The following is an 18,941-nucleotide window of genomic DNA, read 5'->3' as shown; positions in this document are numbered from 1 at the left end:
ATTTAGTGCATTCTCAGGCTATAAAATTAATTTTTCAAAATCGGAGGCTATGCCAATGGGTGGCCTTGCTATGATACCCCGCTTAGCGGACGGTTCCCTTTTCCCCTTTCGCTGGTCCCTGGAGGGCTTCTTATATTTAGGCATTTTTATTACTCCAGTATTTGGTCAGTTGTATAAGGCTAATTTTGTGCATTTACTGGAAAGGATAAGGCAGGACCTCCAGCAATGGGGAGACCTACCAATTTCCTGGTTGGGTAGAATAGCACTAATCAAAATGAATGTCGTGCCCAGTCTCCTATATCCTATGAGAATGCTTCCGGTGATGCTGCCGAGGACTGCTTTATGTAAATTATATGGCTGGCTGGGTTCCTTTATCTGGGATCATCGGCGGCCCCTCATTAAGCTGAAGCTACAGCTTCCACAGGCAAGGGGTGGGTTGGACTTCCCAGACTTTAGGAAATATCAGTTAAGTTCCCTATTAAGTTACATAGCTGATTGGGTCTTGTCTGATCCACAATCAATCTGGTTGGACATCGAGGCCTCTCAAGTAAAATACCCACTTATTAACCTTTTATTCTCAGACAAGAGGAAAATCATTACGGATCACTGTAAAAACCCTATAATACTAAATACAATCAAGGCTTGGAATATAATGCGGCAAAATGAGGGCAATTGACATGAAACATCCCCCGATGCACCGATAGTGGGAGCATGGGGATTTCAACCGGGGTTAACAGATGCCACTTTTAAACTCTGGAGATCCAGGGGTATCTCATGTTTAGGAGATCTATTTAAAGACGGGCTCCTGATGTCTTTTGAACAGCTGCGTCAGAAATTATCCAATGGAGACCTCTTTCGATACTTCCAAATTCGAGATTATATACAGAAGAAGACTACGTTATTAGATAGTCTTTATAAATCCGATAGAGAATGTAGTGTCCTACGACCAGTGGGGGTATCTTACTTCAGTACTATTTATCACTTACTACATGATGAAGTATCGGGAGATATGGATAATCTGCTTAAAACATGGGATCAGGATTTGGGACTAGAAATCTCTACAGAAACGTGGAATGATATCTGGGAAAATGCTAGAAGAATTACTATCTGTAACAGAACCCAGGCTATCCAGCTGAAGATACTTCATAGGGCCCATATAGCACCAGTTCGATTGGCAAAATTTAAGGCAGGAGCATCTCCAATGTGTCCTAAATGCAAAATAGAGGTGGGCACTCTTGTACATTGCTTATGGACCTGTCATAAGATCCATAGATATTGGACTAAAGTAGCAAGTACCCTGACAGAAATTTTAGGAATGGAAATTAAAGTGGACCCTGTATCTCTCCTCTTGGGCTTTTCGAACTTTCCCTCCCTGGACAAGTACGGGAAGAGACTATTTTCTATTCTTTCTTTCTGTGCAAGGAAAAATAGTTTGGTAAACTGGGTGGCTGAGGGCCCCCCTGGATTTTCAAATTGGCACAGATTAATTATGGAATGTATTCCCCTTGACTTCCTTACAAATATGGTGCACCGAAAGACCGAATTATTTTATAAAATATGGCAGCCCTTCTTGAATTACATACAGATATTTCGGCTATCCTAACAAGGGCTTTTATTTAATTGAGATTACAAACCTGGCTGGTCCGGGGCCCCTCGGGGGAGGAATCCCGCACAAATACGGGTTTTATTACATCTGATGTTAACACATTCCGAGCATGTAAGAGACTTAAATATACACTCTGGTTAGTTGTAGGTTAGATTAGTAGATAGTTGAGTTTTGTTTTTTTTTTCTTTTCTGGTTTTTTTTTATTTGTTTTTGTTTTGTTTTTTTTGTTAAATTTTGGCTATTGTATATTTGAACTAATTGTATATCAATGTTTATATCTGAGAGTTTTGTTTATTTTTGTAAACTTGTAAAAATGTTAAATTTCTAATAAAAATATCTATTAAAAAAAAACTAAATCCCAGACTGAAATCTGGTTTTATTGTTCTTTTACTGAAATACAAACATGCAATGCTGCAGATTCAGTTTCAAAAATAAAACAGAAGTTTATTATGCAAAGGAAGTAAATATATTTCCCAAACAATGTGGTATCAGGAGTAGCAAATTTCCAACAGGAGCATGTGTTTAAGTCCAAGAAAGGAAGCACTGCTACTGCACTGGGTTCCTGGGCATGAGATGCACCAAGTATATTATTTAATAAGTGATGGAACATTTATGGGACAGTGATCATTTAACCAAAAAAGTTTAGGATGACAGATTGACCAATACCATTTTCTAAGTAAGGATAAATCAACGGGCAAGAACACAGACTGGAATTATGGGAAAGACATAGCTGAACAATGGGCTACTTTCAAAGAGGAGATGGTTTGCATGCAGATGAGGTATATTCCCTCAAAAGAGGGAAGGTGGGATAAACAAAACTAGAGCTCCCTGTTGGACAAAGACAACAGAAATTCAGTTAAGGAAAGAGAAATGGTGCTTAGCCAAGCCAAACACTAAGCCTTGGATAGTGCATGGGTTGGAGTAGGAATAAACGTTTTTTTTCTGAATGGCAGGCAGCGACTAGTGGAATACCGTGAAGATTAGTTTTGAATCCCAGCTCTTCATAATACATACTAAATGATTTAAGAGATGTTTCATGATACATCTGAACTGGTCCTATAAAATGGGCTCTTGTAGTTTAGTAGTAGTAAAAGTAGTAGTGTCCCAACTTCTGAGCCAGGAGGCCTGGCCACAAGCCCCACTTTCTCCAGGGTCATGTAATAATAAATCTGCACAGGCTTATTTGAAAATATCTAACCATAGCACCTCCACTGCTGGCAGTGTACGATCCAATTTTAGGGATCTTGCGGTAGTGCTACTGCTCCTGCCCCAGGGCTAGAACTGCTCCAGAGATGTGTCATAATATCTGAGCAGGTTGATTAAAAAATATCCATACTCCTGTAAAATGGCCTCTTGTGGTTCTGTTGGAGTTTCACTACCTTGGAGCTGGGGTCTGGGTTCAAGCCCCACTTGACATGCATCATATCTCTGAACAGAGTTGGTTAGAAAATATCTACAATTCTGTAAATAGATTACATAAGGAGATATAACTATGAAATAAGAGCTCGAATTGCAGTGATAGTGTCTCTGAATCTTAAGAAACGTGAAAATATGACTGCATTAGGCATGAGTTGGCTATGATGAATTGGGAAAATATTTCAGTGAGGATTGGCAGTGGATACGCAATGTCAAACATTCTTAGAACAAATGGGTGACCTGAAAAGGTTGTTTCTTCCTATCTGATGAAAGTGTGCAAAGAGAACAGAGACCAAACCATGGTTCAAAGGCAAAATTACAGATAACATTAGATTGAAAAAAGCATACTGAGGGAAGGTTACTAAGGGGAGGGCCAAGGGATTGATTACGAAGGGAAAAAAGGTACGCAGGTAAACTTGCAAAGAACATAAGAACTAAGGGTTTGTTTAGGTATGCAAAGAAAAAAGATTGGTGCAAACTAATGTATGTCTCTTAGACAGAAACAAAGAACAAAGAAATGGCTTACGAACTAAATTCATAGTCTAAGACCGAGGCAAAAACCATATGATATAGGAATAGAATTAGGCTATACGACCCATCGAGTCTGCTCCACCATTCGATCACGGTTGATCTGTTTTTCAGCTCCGTGCTCCTGCCTTTTCCCTGCAACCCTCTATTCCCTTACTAATCAAAAACATATCACTGTCTTAAGTACAATCAATGATTGGCCTCCGCAGCCTTCTGCGGCAATGAGTTCCACAGATTCACCAACCTCTTGCTGAAGAAAATCATCTGTTTTAAAGGGTTGCCTCTTCATTCCAAGGCTTTGCCCTGAGTTCCTAGTCTCTCCTCCTTGTGGAAATATCTTCTCCATCTTCACTTTATCTCGACTTCTCAGCATTCTGCAAGTTTCAATAATATTCATCCCTCATCCGTCTAAACTCCAAATATAGACCCAGAGTTCTCAACTGCTCCTCATATGACAAGCCCATCATTCCTGGGATCACTCTTGCAGACCTCTCAGGTCCTTTCCCAAGGCCATCAAAATCTTTCTTTGATAAGAGACTCAAAATTACTCAATGTTCTAAATATGGCCTGACCAGAGCCTCCTTCCTAATTGCCAACTGAACGTGTGTGCTATCCTTTACAGAAGCCTAAATTCGGACTCCCATGTCTCTTTGTTTTAGATTTCCAAATCCTTTCCCAGCTTAGAAAATAGTCTATACCTCTATTCTTCCTCAAAGTGCATAACTTCACATTTGCTCACATCGTGTTCCATCTGCCAATTCTGTGCCCACTGTTCTAGCCTGTCCAAGTCCTCTAGCAGTGTCCCCACTGTATCAACACTACCTATCCCCCCACCAATCTCTTACCTGGAAACTTAGTAACAGCCCTCATCAGTTGCTTTGTCCAGTTCGTTAATAAATAAACGTGAACAGTTGTGGGCTCAACATGGACCCCGATGGAATTCCATCAGTCACGCACTGCCATCCTACAAAAGACCCCTTTTATCTCCCCAGTCAGCCAATCCTCTATCCATGCCATTAACGTCTAACACTACGGGCTTTTATTTAGCAGCCTCCTGTGCGGCACTTTGTCAAAGGCCTTTTGGAAATCCAAATAGATCATGCTGAATTGTTCTCCTTTGCCTAATATGCTCGTTACCTACTCAAAGAATTCGGACAGATTTTTCAAGCATTACCTGTCCTTGACGATGCCATGCCCATTCTGCCCTATTTTACTATGCACTTCCAAGTACACCATAATTTAATCCTTAACAATGGATTTAATCTAACATCGGAGGTCAGGCTAAGTGGTTAATAATTTCCCATTTTCTGCCTCCTTCCCTTCTTAAAACGGGGTATTACATTAGCATAAAGGAGGACACAAAAAAATGTAATGGAAATGAAAGGGAACACAGGGTTTAGTCAGAGGGTGGAACGGAAACAAATCTGTATTTGTAGAGAAATGGTGTTGGAGAAACTGTTGGGATTGAAGGCTGATAAGTCTCCAGGGCTTGTTAGTCTACATTCCAGAGTATTTGATGAAGTGACCAGAGAAATATTGGATGCATTATCAAAGATCTTCAGGCACATTTCCTACAGATTGGAGGGTAGCTAATGTAATCCACTATTTAAAAGAAGAGACAAAGTGATTCTGACATCAGTAGTGGGGAGTATGCTAGGGTTTATTTTCAAGGATTTTATAGCAGAACACTCAAAACAGCAGCAGAATCAGTCACAGTCAGCGTGGGATTTATAAAAGAGAAATCATACTTGCCAAGTCTACTAGAATGCTTTAAGGTTGTAACTGGCAGAGTTGATTCAGGGCAGCCAATGAATGTGGTTTATTTGGACGTTCAGAAGGCTTTTGACAGTCTCTCACAGAGATGAACGAGTAAAATTAAAGTGTGTGGGATTAGGGATAATGTATGGAGATAGATAGAAAATTGGCTAGCAAACAGGAAATGGTAGTAACAAATGGGTCACTTTCATAAATGGCAGGCAATGACTTATAGTGCTGCAAGAATCAGTACCAGGACCCCAGCAATTCACAGTATGTGTTAATGACTTAGATGAGGGAACTAAATTGAATATCTCAAAACTTGCAGATGCCACAAAGCTGGGTTGGTGAGTTGAAAGGAGAATGCAGAGATGTTACAGTGTTATTTAGATAGGCTGAGTGAGTGGGCAAATGCATGGCAGATGCAGTAGAATGTGGATAAATGAGACGTTATCCACTTTGGTAGCAAAAATAATGTGGCAGATTATTCCTTGAATGACTGTACACAGAGAGGAGAATGTTCAGTAAGACCTGGATGTTATGATGCACCAGTCAGAGGTGGAGCAGGCAATAAAGGTGGCATTCTATACTTTAGCCTTCATAGCGAGAGGATTTGAGTACAGGAACAAGGGAGTCTTGCTGCAACTATATAGGGCATTGGTGAGGCTGTACTTGAAACAGTGTGCAGCTTTGGTCTCCTTATCTGAGACAGGATATTCTGGCTATAGAGCGAGTGTAGCAAAGATTATCAAATTGATGCACAGGATGGCAGGACTGACATGAGAGATTGAATCAGTTAGGATTTTATTGACTAGGACCCAAGAAGAATGAGGGTGAGATCACATAGAAACCTGTAAAATTCTAACAGGATTAGACAAGTTAGATGCAGGAAGCATGTTCCTAATGGCAGAGGGAGTCCAGAACCTGGGGTTTTAATTTAAACATAATGGGTAAACCTGCAGAAGTGGGAAGAGAAGGTATTGCAAGTGATTTTCTTATCTCATCATAGTCAGTGAATAAAGTGACTGGAGTTCCATCTGAGTGGACAATAGTGAAGTAGTAATGGAGGAAGATAGTGTGATCAACCATGTCAATTGCTGCAGACAGGATGAGAAAGGCGGGAATTGCGTATCTTTGGCGCAGTCACAAAATTGATCATTTTTCACTAAGAAACGTTTCAGTACTATGACAGGAGTAGAAACCTTACTGAAGCTTATGATTTGAGTTACAGAAAAGACCGACATGAATTTGAAAGATGACAATACTTCAAGGACTAAGGAAACAAAGGTTTATGATGGTGCAGTAGTCTGCAAGGGCTGAGGGGCCAAGCTGTTTACTTCTGAGGTGAGGAGTGAGACAGATTCACCAAGGTTGGTATTTGAAGAGAGAACTATTAATAAACAATTAACAAGCGAGCTTGGAAGCAAGTTGGCCTGAGGGAGTAGATGGTGTCTCTCATGGACAATGATAAATCATTCATGACTAAGGTAATTAAAGGTACAGGTTTTTCAGTATGCATAGATAATACAGGAAAGCACAGTATTAGTAAGAATGTAGTGTGTTACTTTGTTTGAGAAAAAGTAAAAAAGATGCCTTGCTCAACTAAAGACTATGATGTGATTTCAGAAATTTTCCTTAAGTACACAATAGCACTGAACATTTTCTCCACTATACAGGGGTTTACAGTTCAGGTCATTAACCACTAGATTCTGTCAAAATTGAAAGTTATACTTAACAAGCTTAACTCGACTCTCTAAAAATTTTAGTAAATGGGAAAAGCAAGAGAAGGCATTTTAAATTATTTGTTTCTACATATCAGATTACCTTTCACAAGCCCAGTTAATAATGAATGCTGATTGCTTCCCCACAAATTTCAAAACCAACTTTCAAACCAAATTAACTTACTGTAACTTTTTGGCACAAAATTCATTTTTTTCTTTGATTGTGTTTTAAGGATTTAGTGATTCTTTGCTCCCACAGAATTGAACACTTGTACAAATGTAATGGGCTCAGTGGTCAGCACTGTTACCTCACAGGTACCAGTGTTCCATTCCAACCTCAGGCGATTGACTGTGTGGAGTTTGCATGTTCTCCCCATGTTTGCATGGCTTTCACTGGGTCCTCCTGTTTCCTCCCACAGTCCAAAGATGTGGAAGTTAGGTGGACTGGGCATGCTAAATTGTCCAGAGTTCAGAGATCTGTAAGTTAGGTGCATTAGCCATGGGAAATGTAGGGTTACAGGGATAGGGTAGGGTATGGGTCTGAGTCTGAGTGTGAATCTCTTCAGGACGGTCAGTGCAGACTGCTTTGGCTGAATGGCCTGTTTCCACACTGTGGGGATTGTATGACTATAAAGAAACAAAAATTACTTAACAGGAAATAGTTAACTATGGAAATAGTCACGATATAGCAATACAGCCACTTACCTTTGGATGATAAGGTGATTTCTTCTGTCCACTGACATCAGGTATGCCAACTATGAACCTTGACCAGTCAGACGTCCTATTGTGAAGATTCTTACAAGTTGGTGGGGCAATAGAGCTGGCAGATACTGAACGAGGACAAATTGGGATAACTGCAGTATCATGAGAAGTGCATAAAAGAAGAAGGAAAAAAAGAGAAAGGAGGAGGAGAAGAAGAAAAGACAGGTGGTATTAGCTTGAAAGAAATGCAAAGAGAGAGCTACCAAAACCATTTCTGTCTATCCTATAAAGGGATATGAAAACCAACATATTATACAAGGGATGAACTGAAAAGGTGGTTCAACTTTGAACTGAAACAAGCGAATGTATTGAAATGGCACAAGTAAAGACTCTTCTACCAAGCATCCTAACTAAATTATTTAATTTCGACAGCTTTGGCAAGGGGGCCTCCCTCTACACATCCATCCCCCACCAGGATGTTCTTAGCGTTCTCCACCTCTTCCTGGAACAAAGGACTGAACCACTCCCACCCATCACTCCCCTCTGCCTGGCTGAGCTTGTTCTCATTGTTTTTAAACTACTCTCATTTTCTTCAGGTCAGAAGGGTGGTCAAGGGTACCTGAAAAGGCCCTAGTTATTCCTATCTCTGTGGGGTACATGGAACATCCTTGTTTCAGTCCTATGCCACTCTCCACCCACAACTCTTCTGCCGACATACCAATATCATTGGTGCTGCTTCCTTCTCTTGTCTGGAATTGGAAATATTTATCAATTTCACTTCCAATTTCCACCCTACTCATGTTCACCTGGTCTGTTGATTCCTCCTTTCCTTGACCTCTGTTTCTAGCAAGTTGAGAAAATTTGTAGCTCAGGTTGATATTCTGGATGTAAGTTTGCTCGCTGAGCTGAAAGGTTCGTTTTCAGACATGTGTCACCATATTAGGTAACATCTTCAGTGAGCCTCCGGATGAAGCACTGGTGGTGTAGCCTGCTTTCTATTTGTGTTTGGGTTTCCTTGGATTGGTGATGTCATTCCTGTGGCTAGTTGATGTGCAAGAATTATAACAAACACTACATTGGACAAACAGGCAGAAAACTAGCCACCAACTAGCAACAAAACAGCATGCCTTCTCTCACCAATATCCTTACATACAGATGAGGAAGGACACCACTTCAACTGGGACAACATATTCATCCTAGGACAAGCCAAACAGAGACACGCATAAAAATTCCTAGAAGCATGGCATTCCAACCAGAACTAACAAACACATCAACTTGGATCCCATTTACCACCCCCTGAGAAAAAGAACAGGAAATGATACCACCTCACTCAAGGAAACCCAAATATATAAACAGAAAGCGGGCTACACCAAAGTGCTTCATCCGGAGGCTCAATGATGATGTTACCTAGTATGGTGACGAAATGTCTGAAAATGAACCTTCCAGCTCTGCAAGCAAACCTACATCCATAATCTGTTTCTATTTTTGAGGATAGACTGGCCACTATAAACCCACCGACTCCTAGTTACCTTGATTATACATCCTCGCACCCCGTATCCTGTAAAACCTCTATTCCATTCTCCCAGTTCCTCCGTCACATGATGCCAAATTCGACAAGGCAGCGTCCAAAATGTCCACCTGCTTCCTAAACTGAGGATTTCCTAGCATTGTAGTTGACAGGGCCCTCAGTGGGGTCAGACCGATCTTCTGTTCAGCCTCACCCCCTCTTTTTCCTCCCACAACGATAAGATCCCCTTTCCATCCCATTAGCTACTTCAGGTACCTTCAGCGCAATGCCACCACCAGACACACATTCCCCTTCCCTCCTTGGTCAGCCTTCTGCAAGGATCACTCCCTCTAATACACTCTGGCCCACGGCACCTCCTCCTTCAACTGCAGAAGGTTGAACACCTGCTTATTTACTTCCTTCCTCCTCAGTATCCAAGGGCGAAACACCTTCAGCCGAAGCAGCACTTTACTGCATTTGCTGCTCAATGTGATCTCCTCTATATAGGGCAAACAAAGCATAGATTAGGTGACCACTTCACAGAACACATATTCTGTCCATAAAAAAAAAAGACCCAATCTTGCAGTTGCCAACCACTTCACCTCGTTCCCTGGCCAACATCTATCTCAAGCTTGCTGCAGTGTCCAGCAAAGCTCAGCACAAGCTGGAAGAACAACTAAATTTTGGCTTGGGAACTCCACTAACTTCTGAGTTCAATGTCAAGTTCAACAATTTTAGAGCTTGAGCAGGCTTTCCCAACCCTCACTCCAGGAATCCTGATGAAGGGCTCCTGCCTGAAACTTTGATTTTCCTGCTCCTCTAATGCTGCCTGACCTGATGTGCTTTTCTAGCACCACTCTAATCTTGACTCTAATCCCCAGTATCTGCAGTCCTCACTTTCGCCTAGGCTTCTGGAAGAACAGGGTGACTCTGACAACTTGTTTCCAATTGAGACAGAATTAGCTGACAGTGTTCCCCAATACTGACAATAAAACAATTATCTTCACTGTTATTTCTATTACAAAATCTCAGTGTACTGATTACGTGCACGTTTTCTATATAGCATCAGTAAAATCAAAACCAGTTGTCATCAATTGGTTAAAAATGAATATTTGACTAGGGTCCTTTTGCACATTTCTCCAAACAAACCAAAGTATCAAACTGCCAACAGTAATGGTTTTGGTATTAAAGTGCAACTATAAAACATACATCAAGAAAACTACACTTGTCCATAGAGACAAAGCAACAGATTACGAACAGCTGATTGGTTGAAACACAATGAAGTATTTGCATTGTTTTACATTACATCCATTCAACTGGTAAAACACTACAAAGAGAGCAGACAACTAGCAGCACAGTATAATAGAAGAGATTATTAGAAAAGATCAATAGGACAGATTTCACGTCAAATAAAGGACAACAGAAAAATAGTATGCAGGCAATTAATTGAAACAAGCTTCAAAATTGAAGTGCATCATTCCAAACAAAATACTTTGAAAATTATTTCATTTTACTATAATAGTAGTCATCTTCCCATAACCTAACTTGCAACATACAAAGCAGTCAACTTGCATCACTGCCATATTTCAAAACCAATTGTGATGGCGGCGGCGGCCCTGATTTTAATTAATACAAATATCTTATTGGTGCAATAGGAAATTTTACAGTTGAAAACATTTAAAGTTGCTTGTAAACCCATCAGCTATTAAGATGCTTTTTAGACAAATTTGTTTAAAATGGATGCATGTTGGCTGGTATCTTATTTGTCACCATGGCTTTAACTTTTATTCAGAGACTTTATTAGTTTTAAATTTAAATTTCTATAGACATGTACACCATGGAAACAGACCCTTCGGTCCAACTAGTCCATGCCGACCAGATATCCCAACCCAATCTAGTCCCACCTGCCAGCACCCAGCCCATATCCCTCCAAACCCTTCTTATTCATATACCTATCCAAAAGCCTTTTAAATGTTGCAATTGTACCAGCCTCCAGCACTAATTCTGAGTATTTCAGAGGCAGACATACAATTTCAGCTAAACAAGACTGAGTAAACAAATTAAAAAAGCAGAATCAACAGTAATTTAGAATTACAACATTGTACACTATAAATAGGATTGACCACATCCATATTAGTTATCTGTCTTCAACATCCACTCTCTTCCATTGCTCAAATGCCATCTTCTTCTACACTATTTAACTTAATGCATGGAAACCGAAGTGCGAGACTTCCCAGCTCAGTAAACCTTAATCACGGCCGCCAATTTTATAAACCAGAATTGAATAAGTAGAAGAGTTGCACTGATAAATTTGTTGTTACTTTTGAATCAAGGAATCTAGCAAACTAGACTTGAATTACACATTTGCAAACGTGTATATTCTGCATTACTGGAATTACTTCTGATAATTTTGGTATTCACAAAGCACCTACAAATAGTAATGTAAACGTTTTCCAGTTTGGTTCGATCACTGTAGAACTAATTCCTTTTTGTAATAACTTTTAAAAGTATTAATTCATGGGATGGGAGTGTTGACAGCTAGGCCATTATTTATTGCCTATTCTTAAATGCCCTTGTGATGGAGGGTAATTGTGAGCTGCCTTTTTGAACCACCACAGTGCATGTGCACTGTAGGTACTCTTAAGTTCTAGAATTTTGACCATATGACAAAAGTAACAATATGGTTCTCAGATAGGATAAAATGTGGCTCAGAGGGGAATTTGCAGGTGGTGTTCTATGTATCTATTGCCTTTAGCCTTCTTGGTGGTAGATGGTACATATTTGGAAGGCACTACTGAAGAAACATTAGGTAAATTGCGGCAGTGAAGTGGATGATATACACTGCTGTCACTGTCAGTGGAGGAGGGAATGAACAATGAAGGTGGTGGATCAGGCGCTGATCAAAACACAGTGCTTTATCCTGGATAGTATTGAGCTTCTGGAGTGTTTGAGATTCCATTTGCCTGGATGAATGCAGAATATTTTGGACTTGTGATTCTAGATGGCGGATAGACTCTGGGTAGTCAGGAGATGTGCTACTCGACACAGAATTCCTAACTTTTGTCTTGCACTTGTTACATAGTTGGCCCAGTTCAGTTTCTGGTAATGGCAATCCTTTGGATGTTGGGAGCAAGGGATTCAGCGACTGTAATGCCAATGAATGTTAAGGAGCATTGACTGGCTTCTGGCTTGTTCGAGATAGCACTTGTGGCATAAAACGTTACTTGCCATTTATACAGTGAGATCTAGACAACATCCAGGTCTAGACTGTGGATTGGTGCTACTTCAACATCTATGTAGCAACAAATGGTGCAACATTAATGATTGCACAATGATCACTCAGACTTCTAACATTTTGATGGAAGACAGGTCCAGGACATTGAGGAAACAAGATGCGATTTTTACATGAATGGGTCAGAGATCTGCAGCACAGAAAAAAGGCCTTTTGGCCCATCGTGTACGTGCCACTCAAAAATAACCTAACTATTCTCATCCCATTTTCCAGAGCTTGGTTCATAGCTTTACTTCTTAGAAATGAGGATTTCTGCCTCTACCATACCAACAGAGTTTGAGAATCCCACCACTCTCTGGGTGAATAATGTTTTTCCTCAAATCTGCTCTAAACCTTTTGCCCTTTACCTAAAAGTGCTTGGTATGCAACTTTCAAAGTTTTCATACTTATTTTAAAATTTCACACACACACACAGATCTTCCATTTTTGACTATTCTATTAGCAAACAATTATTTTAACACTGTAGAATTAGGAAAGTAATTGAAATTTCAATGTATAGAATTACCTGAATCCTGACCATTTCCATACAAAGCTGCTGTACTTCTGCTCCTGGCTAAGAATGAATGAGTAGGCGTCAGAAGGCGATTGACAATATTACTTTCCCAAGGACTGAGCTGCAAACGTCGGGCTATGCAGAATTAAGAAAAGTTAGCATATTTCAATACATCTCCGAGATAAAATATACAAAGTGTGTAGAGAGGCACTGGTAGAGCAGCTGTGAGGGGGCATGAACAAAAAAAAAAAGGGTGTGCGCGCGGGGTTAAACACTATTTACGTTCATATAGAGCTTTGCGCCAGTGCTTAAACTTCTGGGATAAGGACAAAGCATAATTGGCAGCATAACTGCAGTTAAGTACATAAATAATAGCCAACATAACTTAGTGGGCTGTTGCTGGAGGAAGCAGCGAATATAAAAATGCATTAGGTTGGTCAGCAGGATGGTACTACGATTTACCAACAAATTCAGCATTACATGTGATACTTTAGATGCTTCAGCAACATACATATCCTTAGCTTAATTAAGCATCAAGTCATTTAAGATATTTCATGCCACAAAGTAACCAGGCAGAAGTATTTAAAAAGTTGAAACCTTATAGTTATACAAACTATAAGGTGGGCGGCACGGTGGCACAGTGGTTAGCACTGCTGCCTCACAGCGCCAGAGACCCGGGTTCAATTCCCGCCTCAGGCAACTGTGTGTGGAGTTTGCACATTCTCCCCGTGTCTGCGTGGGTTTCCTCCGGGTGCTCCGGTTTCCTCCCACAGTCCAAAGATGTGCAGGTCAGGTGAACTGGTCATGCTAAATTGCCCGTAGTGTTAGGTGAGGGGCATATGTAGGGGTATGGGTGCGTTACGCTTCGGCGCGGCGGTGTGGACTTGTTGGGCCGAAGGGCCTGTTTCCACACTGTAATGTAACCTAATCTAATTTGAAAAGCAATTTGTATCAAACTGGCAATTTATATAGAATTGGCAAAACAGACAATTTACTTCATGCAAAGCAGTGTGAATTGATCATATTAAAATATCAAAATTGCAATGCATAAGCCTTACAAACAAAAGTACACATTAAGCTTCAAAATTGGAATGTGAAACTGTTCTGGAAATCAAATCCTCTTGTCATACTGATGAAAGGCTTTTTAACATTTTTAATTAGGGAGCTTAGTGCATAATTATAAATTACTGAATTAAATAACAATGCCTACCAACTTTTAAACAAATTTGTATGTCATTAAGTCAACTAACTCCTTTAATAACTTTAAATACTCTACAATTAGGTCATAAGAACACAAATAGGAGAAATAAGTCATTCAACCCTTCAAGCCCTTTCCACTATTCAATTAGATCATGGCTGACCTTCTACTTCAACTCTGTTTCTGCACTATCGTATATCCCTTGAATTTTTAAAATCCAGAAATCTAAATCAAACTTAGTCTTGAACGTACTCATTTGCTGAATTTCCACAGCCCTCTGGAGCATAGCCCTCAACAATTCAATATCCTCTGAGTGAAGAAATTCTCCGTCACTTCAGTCCAAAAGGGTCTTCCCCATATGCGGAGACTGTGTCACCTGCACCTTCCCCTTAACCCCAGCAAACTAGGATAAACCTCTTCCCGCCTCTACCTAATTGAGCTTTGTAAGAATTCTGCATATTTAACTGATGAATGAAATCATCTCTCATTCTTAATAAGCCTAAAAATAGAGGCCCAGTTTATTTAATCCTTCCTCATGAGACAATCCCTTTCCAGAATTAAATTGGAATTTAATTCCAATTTATTTGCACTCCCTGTTTGACAAGCAAATCCCTCTGTTGGTTAAGATCAAAATTGCACACCAAAGCTCTATGTAATCGTAGTAAAAACTTTTACTACTTTACTCAAACCTCTTGTAATAAAGGCCAAGATACTACTTTCCTTCTTAATTGTTTGCTGTCCTCACATTAATTTTCAGTGGCTCATGAACTAGGATACCCAAGTACCCTTGAAGTTCCATGTTTCCTAGCCTCTCATTACAAAATATTCTGCATTTCTGTTTTGCTTACCAATATGGAAAATCTTCAAACTTCTGACCACACACTTAGCCTCCCCATACCTTTGAAGAATTTTACCTTATTCAAAACTCTCAATTCCACAAAGTCTTGTGTCATCGCTAGACTTGGAAATACCATATTCAAATCACCGCATCCAAAACAGTGATATAGATTGTGGATAGTTGAGAGTTCAAGCATTGATCTTTGCAGTACCTCACTAGTTACAACGTAGCAACCCAAAAATTAATATATTCCTACTGGTGTACATGTGACCCCAGACCCATGACATGGTCAACTTTTAACTGCATTCTGAAATAAAGCTCAGTTGAAGTCCAATTGAGGCTGAGCAACAAATGCCTACCTTGCTAGCAACACCCACACCCATGAACTTTTCAAAAAAAAAAACACAGGGCTTATGGGTAAACAAGATTTTATGTGATTTAGATATAGGTCAAAGGCTTACATAAACTCAAGCTTATGGAGAGTGAAAGATTGCAGGCTTTTCAAGAGGGAATTGGAATAATGATATCTAGGCAAAGCTGGGGACCTTGAAAGGAAAAACAGATAGTATAGGCAATAGGAGGGACGGAATGGGAAAACGGACATTGTAGATTTCTTGACAATCACAAGAGTACATACAGTTTGAGATGTGAATATATATGACTGGACAATATAGTCATGTGTTAACAATTTGGAACGTTGGGGAGAGAGATGGGTGAACAAACATGTAACCTTTTGATTGGAAATTATTTAAAGAACAGTGGATTAGAAGCATCTGTAAAATTGCGATAAAACTAGTTACATTAAAAATTTGAGCAGCATGCCATTTTCATGATGCGTACATCTCCCATGCATGCAAGACTAAACATTTAAAATTAGAAACCCAAGTCTGGACAAGTGAAATGAAGAGTTAAATTCTCATTTGCAGTAAGAGATGGGCGATCTTGAAGAAGCCAGAACCTTAGCTGAAGGACATGTTGAGAACAATCATTTTCCTCGACACTGCAGCCAGGGAGTGGGATTGAATTAGCATGGTGAGGAAGACAGTTGGTATGGGAAATGGTTTATAAAGAGGGTCAAAGCAAATGGTTTGTCTTTTCCTTATGTTCAAGTTGTCGAGGATGGATGTTGGATAACACAAAACACAGGTGGATCGGGAAGTTTAGGGATACACTTGGAAGGGAAGGTTGAGGAGTGATGCGATTGAGGCTTTCAAAATGAGGGGTCTGGACAGTGTAAATAAGGAGAACATTTCCCTATTAGTGAAAGGAAGAAGAATGAGGGGTCCCAGATTTAAATTAGTAGCAATGAAAAGAAGTTTTTACCCAACTAGTGGTTTTGATCTGGAATACATTGCCTGAGAATTTGCAGGATGCAGGTTCAATCAGGCTTTTGAAAAGTGAATTTGGTGGTTATTAGTAGAGAAGATGGAAATAATGGAGACAGAATTGCCCATTTGGACAGCCAATACAGATGGGATAGGCTGAATATCCCCTTCTGTGCTCTATTCTGCAGATCAATTCCACATTTGGTAAGGTTGCAGCATATATTCTATAACACATCAAGTAATGTGCATCTGCTGGGTACCAAGAGTAGGAAAGCGCAAATGTTAAACATTTATGCTTAGTTCAGCTAAATGGTTCAGAAAAAACAAATGCTACCTCAGACAAATGGTTTCAAAAATCCAAATGTATATAGTTTCCTCAAATTCAAATGCACTTGATTAAAGTTTAGGTTCGTAGAAACATGATACTGACAAAATTTCATTTAATGCTGCCTCTGAAGGCAAATTCAAATACCAAACCTAGGAGGTTAAAAACAGAAGATTCAAGAAAACTAAATTAATTTGTTATTGTGAGAAACATAATGCAAAAAGGATCCACTTCACAGTCAGTTTCACAGTTAAATTCATGGTGCAGCCAATAAACAGTTTGATGAGAAAATGTTAGATAAATTTTTCTTTGAAAACCTTGTTTAGATTTGAAGCAGGACTTTTCTGATGTTGATACAGAACATGGTTTACAGGGATACTTAAGAAAGTATGCAATCCTTTGTTTGAGAGCTGTACAAAAATCAAAAATGTTGTTAACTTGTCTTTTCTATTAACTATCCACCCGCACCTTTTAGATCGTTTCATAATCGCAGGCAAGACTCAAGACAACTTTAAGAGCCATTACACAGAAAATTCAGAGATTAGTAATCAGAGAACAGGAATTAAGAATTGCATTAATATATAAATTGCACGAATATAGAAAGTATGATTGTCCAGAATTTTTATGCAACTGACAATCAACAGGAGAGGGTTTCCTTGCTCAAGGAACTGATAATTTGACTGCATTTCTCTTGATTTGATCAAATCTTGTTGATGCTATTTATGAGCAATCTTGCTCACAGCAGGTACCCCCAATTCTTGTTCGTGCTGAGTACTAGAGTGTGTTTCCGGGAATCGGGAAAGCTGTTGTTAAAAACAAATTGCAGGATATTTTTGAAGACAATAAACCACGAAAAAGCCAAGCATTTTAAAAACTGCACAAGGGAAAATATTTAACTGCTTGCATAAGACTATGCGATTATACATATTTTACAATATTGTCTGCTGGTTCTGGGTGCAGGACAATGAAAAAGACAAATTAAAAAGGACTTGTACTAAAAAAAAATCAAACAAAAAATTAAAAATGCGTAAACAAAGTAGCATGCGAGGATGTAAACTGGGATGGCACATATCATTAAACACACTAAAGATTGTGAAAAAATATTACACTGTATCCATCCAAAAGAAACTTGATATTGTATTTCATCATAAAATGTTACGTGAAGAAAACCAGTGCCTAAGAAGGTACCTCTGTCCGGAGAATTTAATAATGTTGCAGATGAGGATGACAGCCGCTTGCTAATGACAGGATCAGCATTTTTTGCAAGGTTCATTGTAGATACTGATCGCCTATCTGCATCTAAAACAAATGGAAATATTTGCAGTTGATTGCCTATATATAGCATTTCTTTGTTAATATTAAACTTGAAAGACCAACTGCAATATTTCAGATACACCTCAGAGTTATGAAAGTTACAAAGCATGTCTTTTTTAGTGGAACTGCAAGATTAAGCGGTTACAAATTTATCCCAGAAATGGCTCTATTGAACTTTTCTTTTTGAAGTGAAAAGATCATATAATTAATGCATGATTAATATGGAAACATAGATTAATGGATGAGCTGTCCACATAAGTGGAGGAAAAATACTGCAAAGTGATTACAGTTCAAATGGGTGTGTGTTCTGGTTAGTTCACATAATTGGGAGAACTACATTTGTTTCCAGCACCACACATGAAGGAGGTTCACTTCTGAAGTCGTCAAAATGGACTTTACAGATGCTGCAGACATGTTGAGTTTCTCCAGCACATTGTTTCTGATTTCCAGCATCTGCAGTATTTTAGTTTATTCAAAGGAGGAGATATTGACCTTTGAAAGGCCCTGGCGCAGTTTCAAGGAATTACACTTGGCCTAAAAGAGTCGTTACAAGAATGTGATACATTGGTTAGGTTTGTACAACCCTTTTTCTGAAATCCGAAGATGTTTTCATGAAGCTTTTTTTCCTCCATATAAAAGGTTACTTGGTGTGGAAACAGTTAACCCAACTCCACACCCACTCGACCCATGTCACTCAGATGTGATGTGGGGATGTGGCCTTGTACTGGCAGGTGTCAATTCTGTCTCAGGGCTCTTACAGCAGACGCACCTGTGAGTAGTAAGATTTTTTTCAATTTCACTATTAAACTGACACGTATTCAAAAATCTGAAAAACTCAATTCCGAAAACCAGCTGGTCCCAAGGGTTTCGGATAAGGATTGGGTACCTGTATTTGAAGTTTAAGATGTTTGGAGAATTTGA

General features: G+C 39.5%; 1 protein-coding gene across 6 annotated transcripts in view; it reads right to left on the bottom strand.

The window, feature by feature from the left end:
• map7b (microtubule-associated protein 7b) overlaps positions 1-18,941 on the bottom strand; it is a 146,455-nt gene that overhangs the window by 35,327 nt on the left and 92,187 nt on the right. For 3 of the 6 annotated variants that reach the window (XM_043685998.2, XM_043686012.2, XM_043685988.2), the window contains exons 6-9: positions 17,895-18,005; positions 17,024-17,116; positions 13,033-13,155; positions 7,732-7,880 (exon numbers count right to left, since the gene is read on the bottom strand). In XM_043685998.2, the coding sequence (XP_043541933.1) occupies positions 7,732-7,880; positions 13,033-13,155; positions 17,024-17,116; positions 17,895-18,005 (476 nt within the window). The remainder of the gene's footprint in view (positions 1-7,731; positions 7,881-13,032; positions 13,156-17,023; positions 17,117-17,894; positions 18,006-18,941) is intronic. The other 3 variants (XM_043685993.2, XM_043686003.2, XM_043686016.2) reach the window with 3 other exon arrangements.

The sequence above is a fragment of the Chiloscyllium plagiosum genome, unplaced genomic scaffold (assembly GCF_037043375.1).
Source record: "Chiloscyllium plagiosum isolate Xiang-an unplaced genomic scaffold, Cpla_swu_hap1 HiC_scaffold_3, whole genome shotgun sequence".
NCBI classification, from domain to species: domain Eukaryota; kingdom Metazoa; phylum Chordata; class Chondrichthyes; order Orectolobiformes; family Hemiscylliidae; genus Chiloscyllium; species Chiloscyllium plagiosum.
Note: the sequence above shows the minus strand (reverse complement) of the source record. Positions and strands in the feature narration are given on the sequence as shown.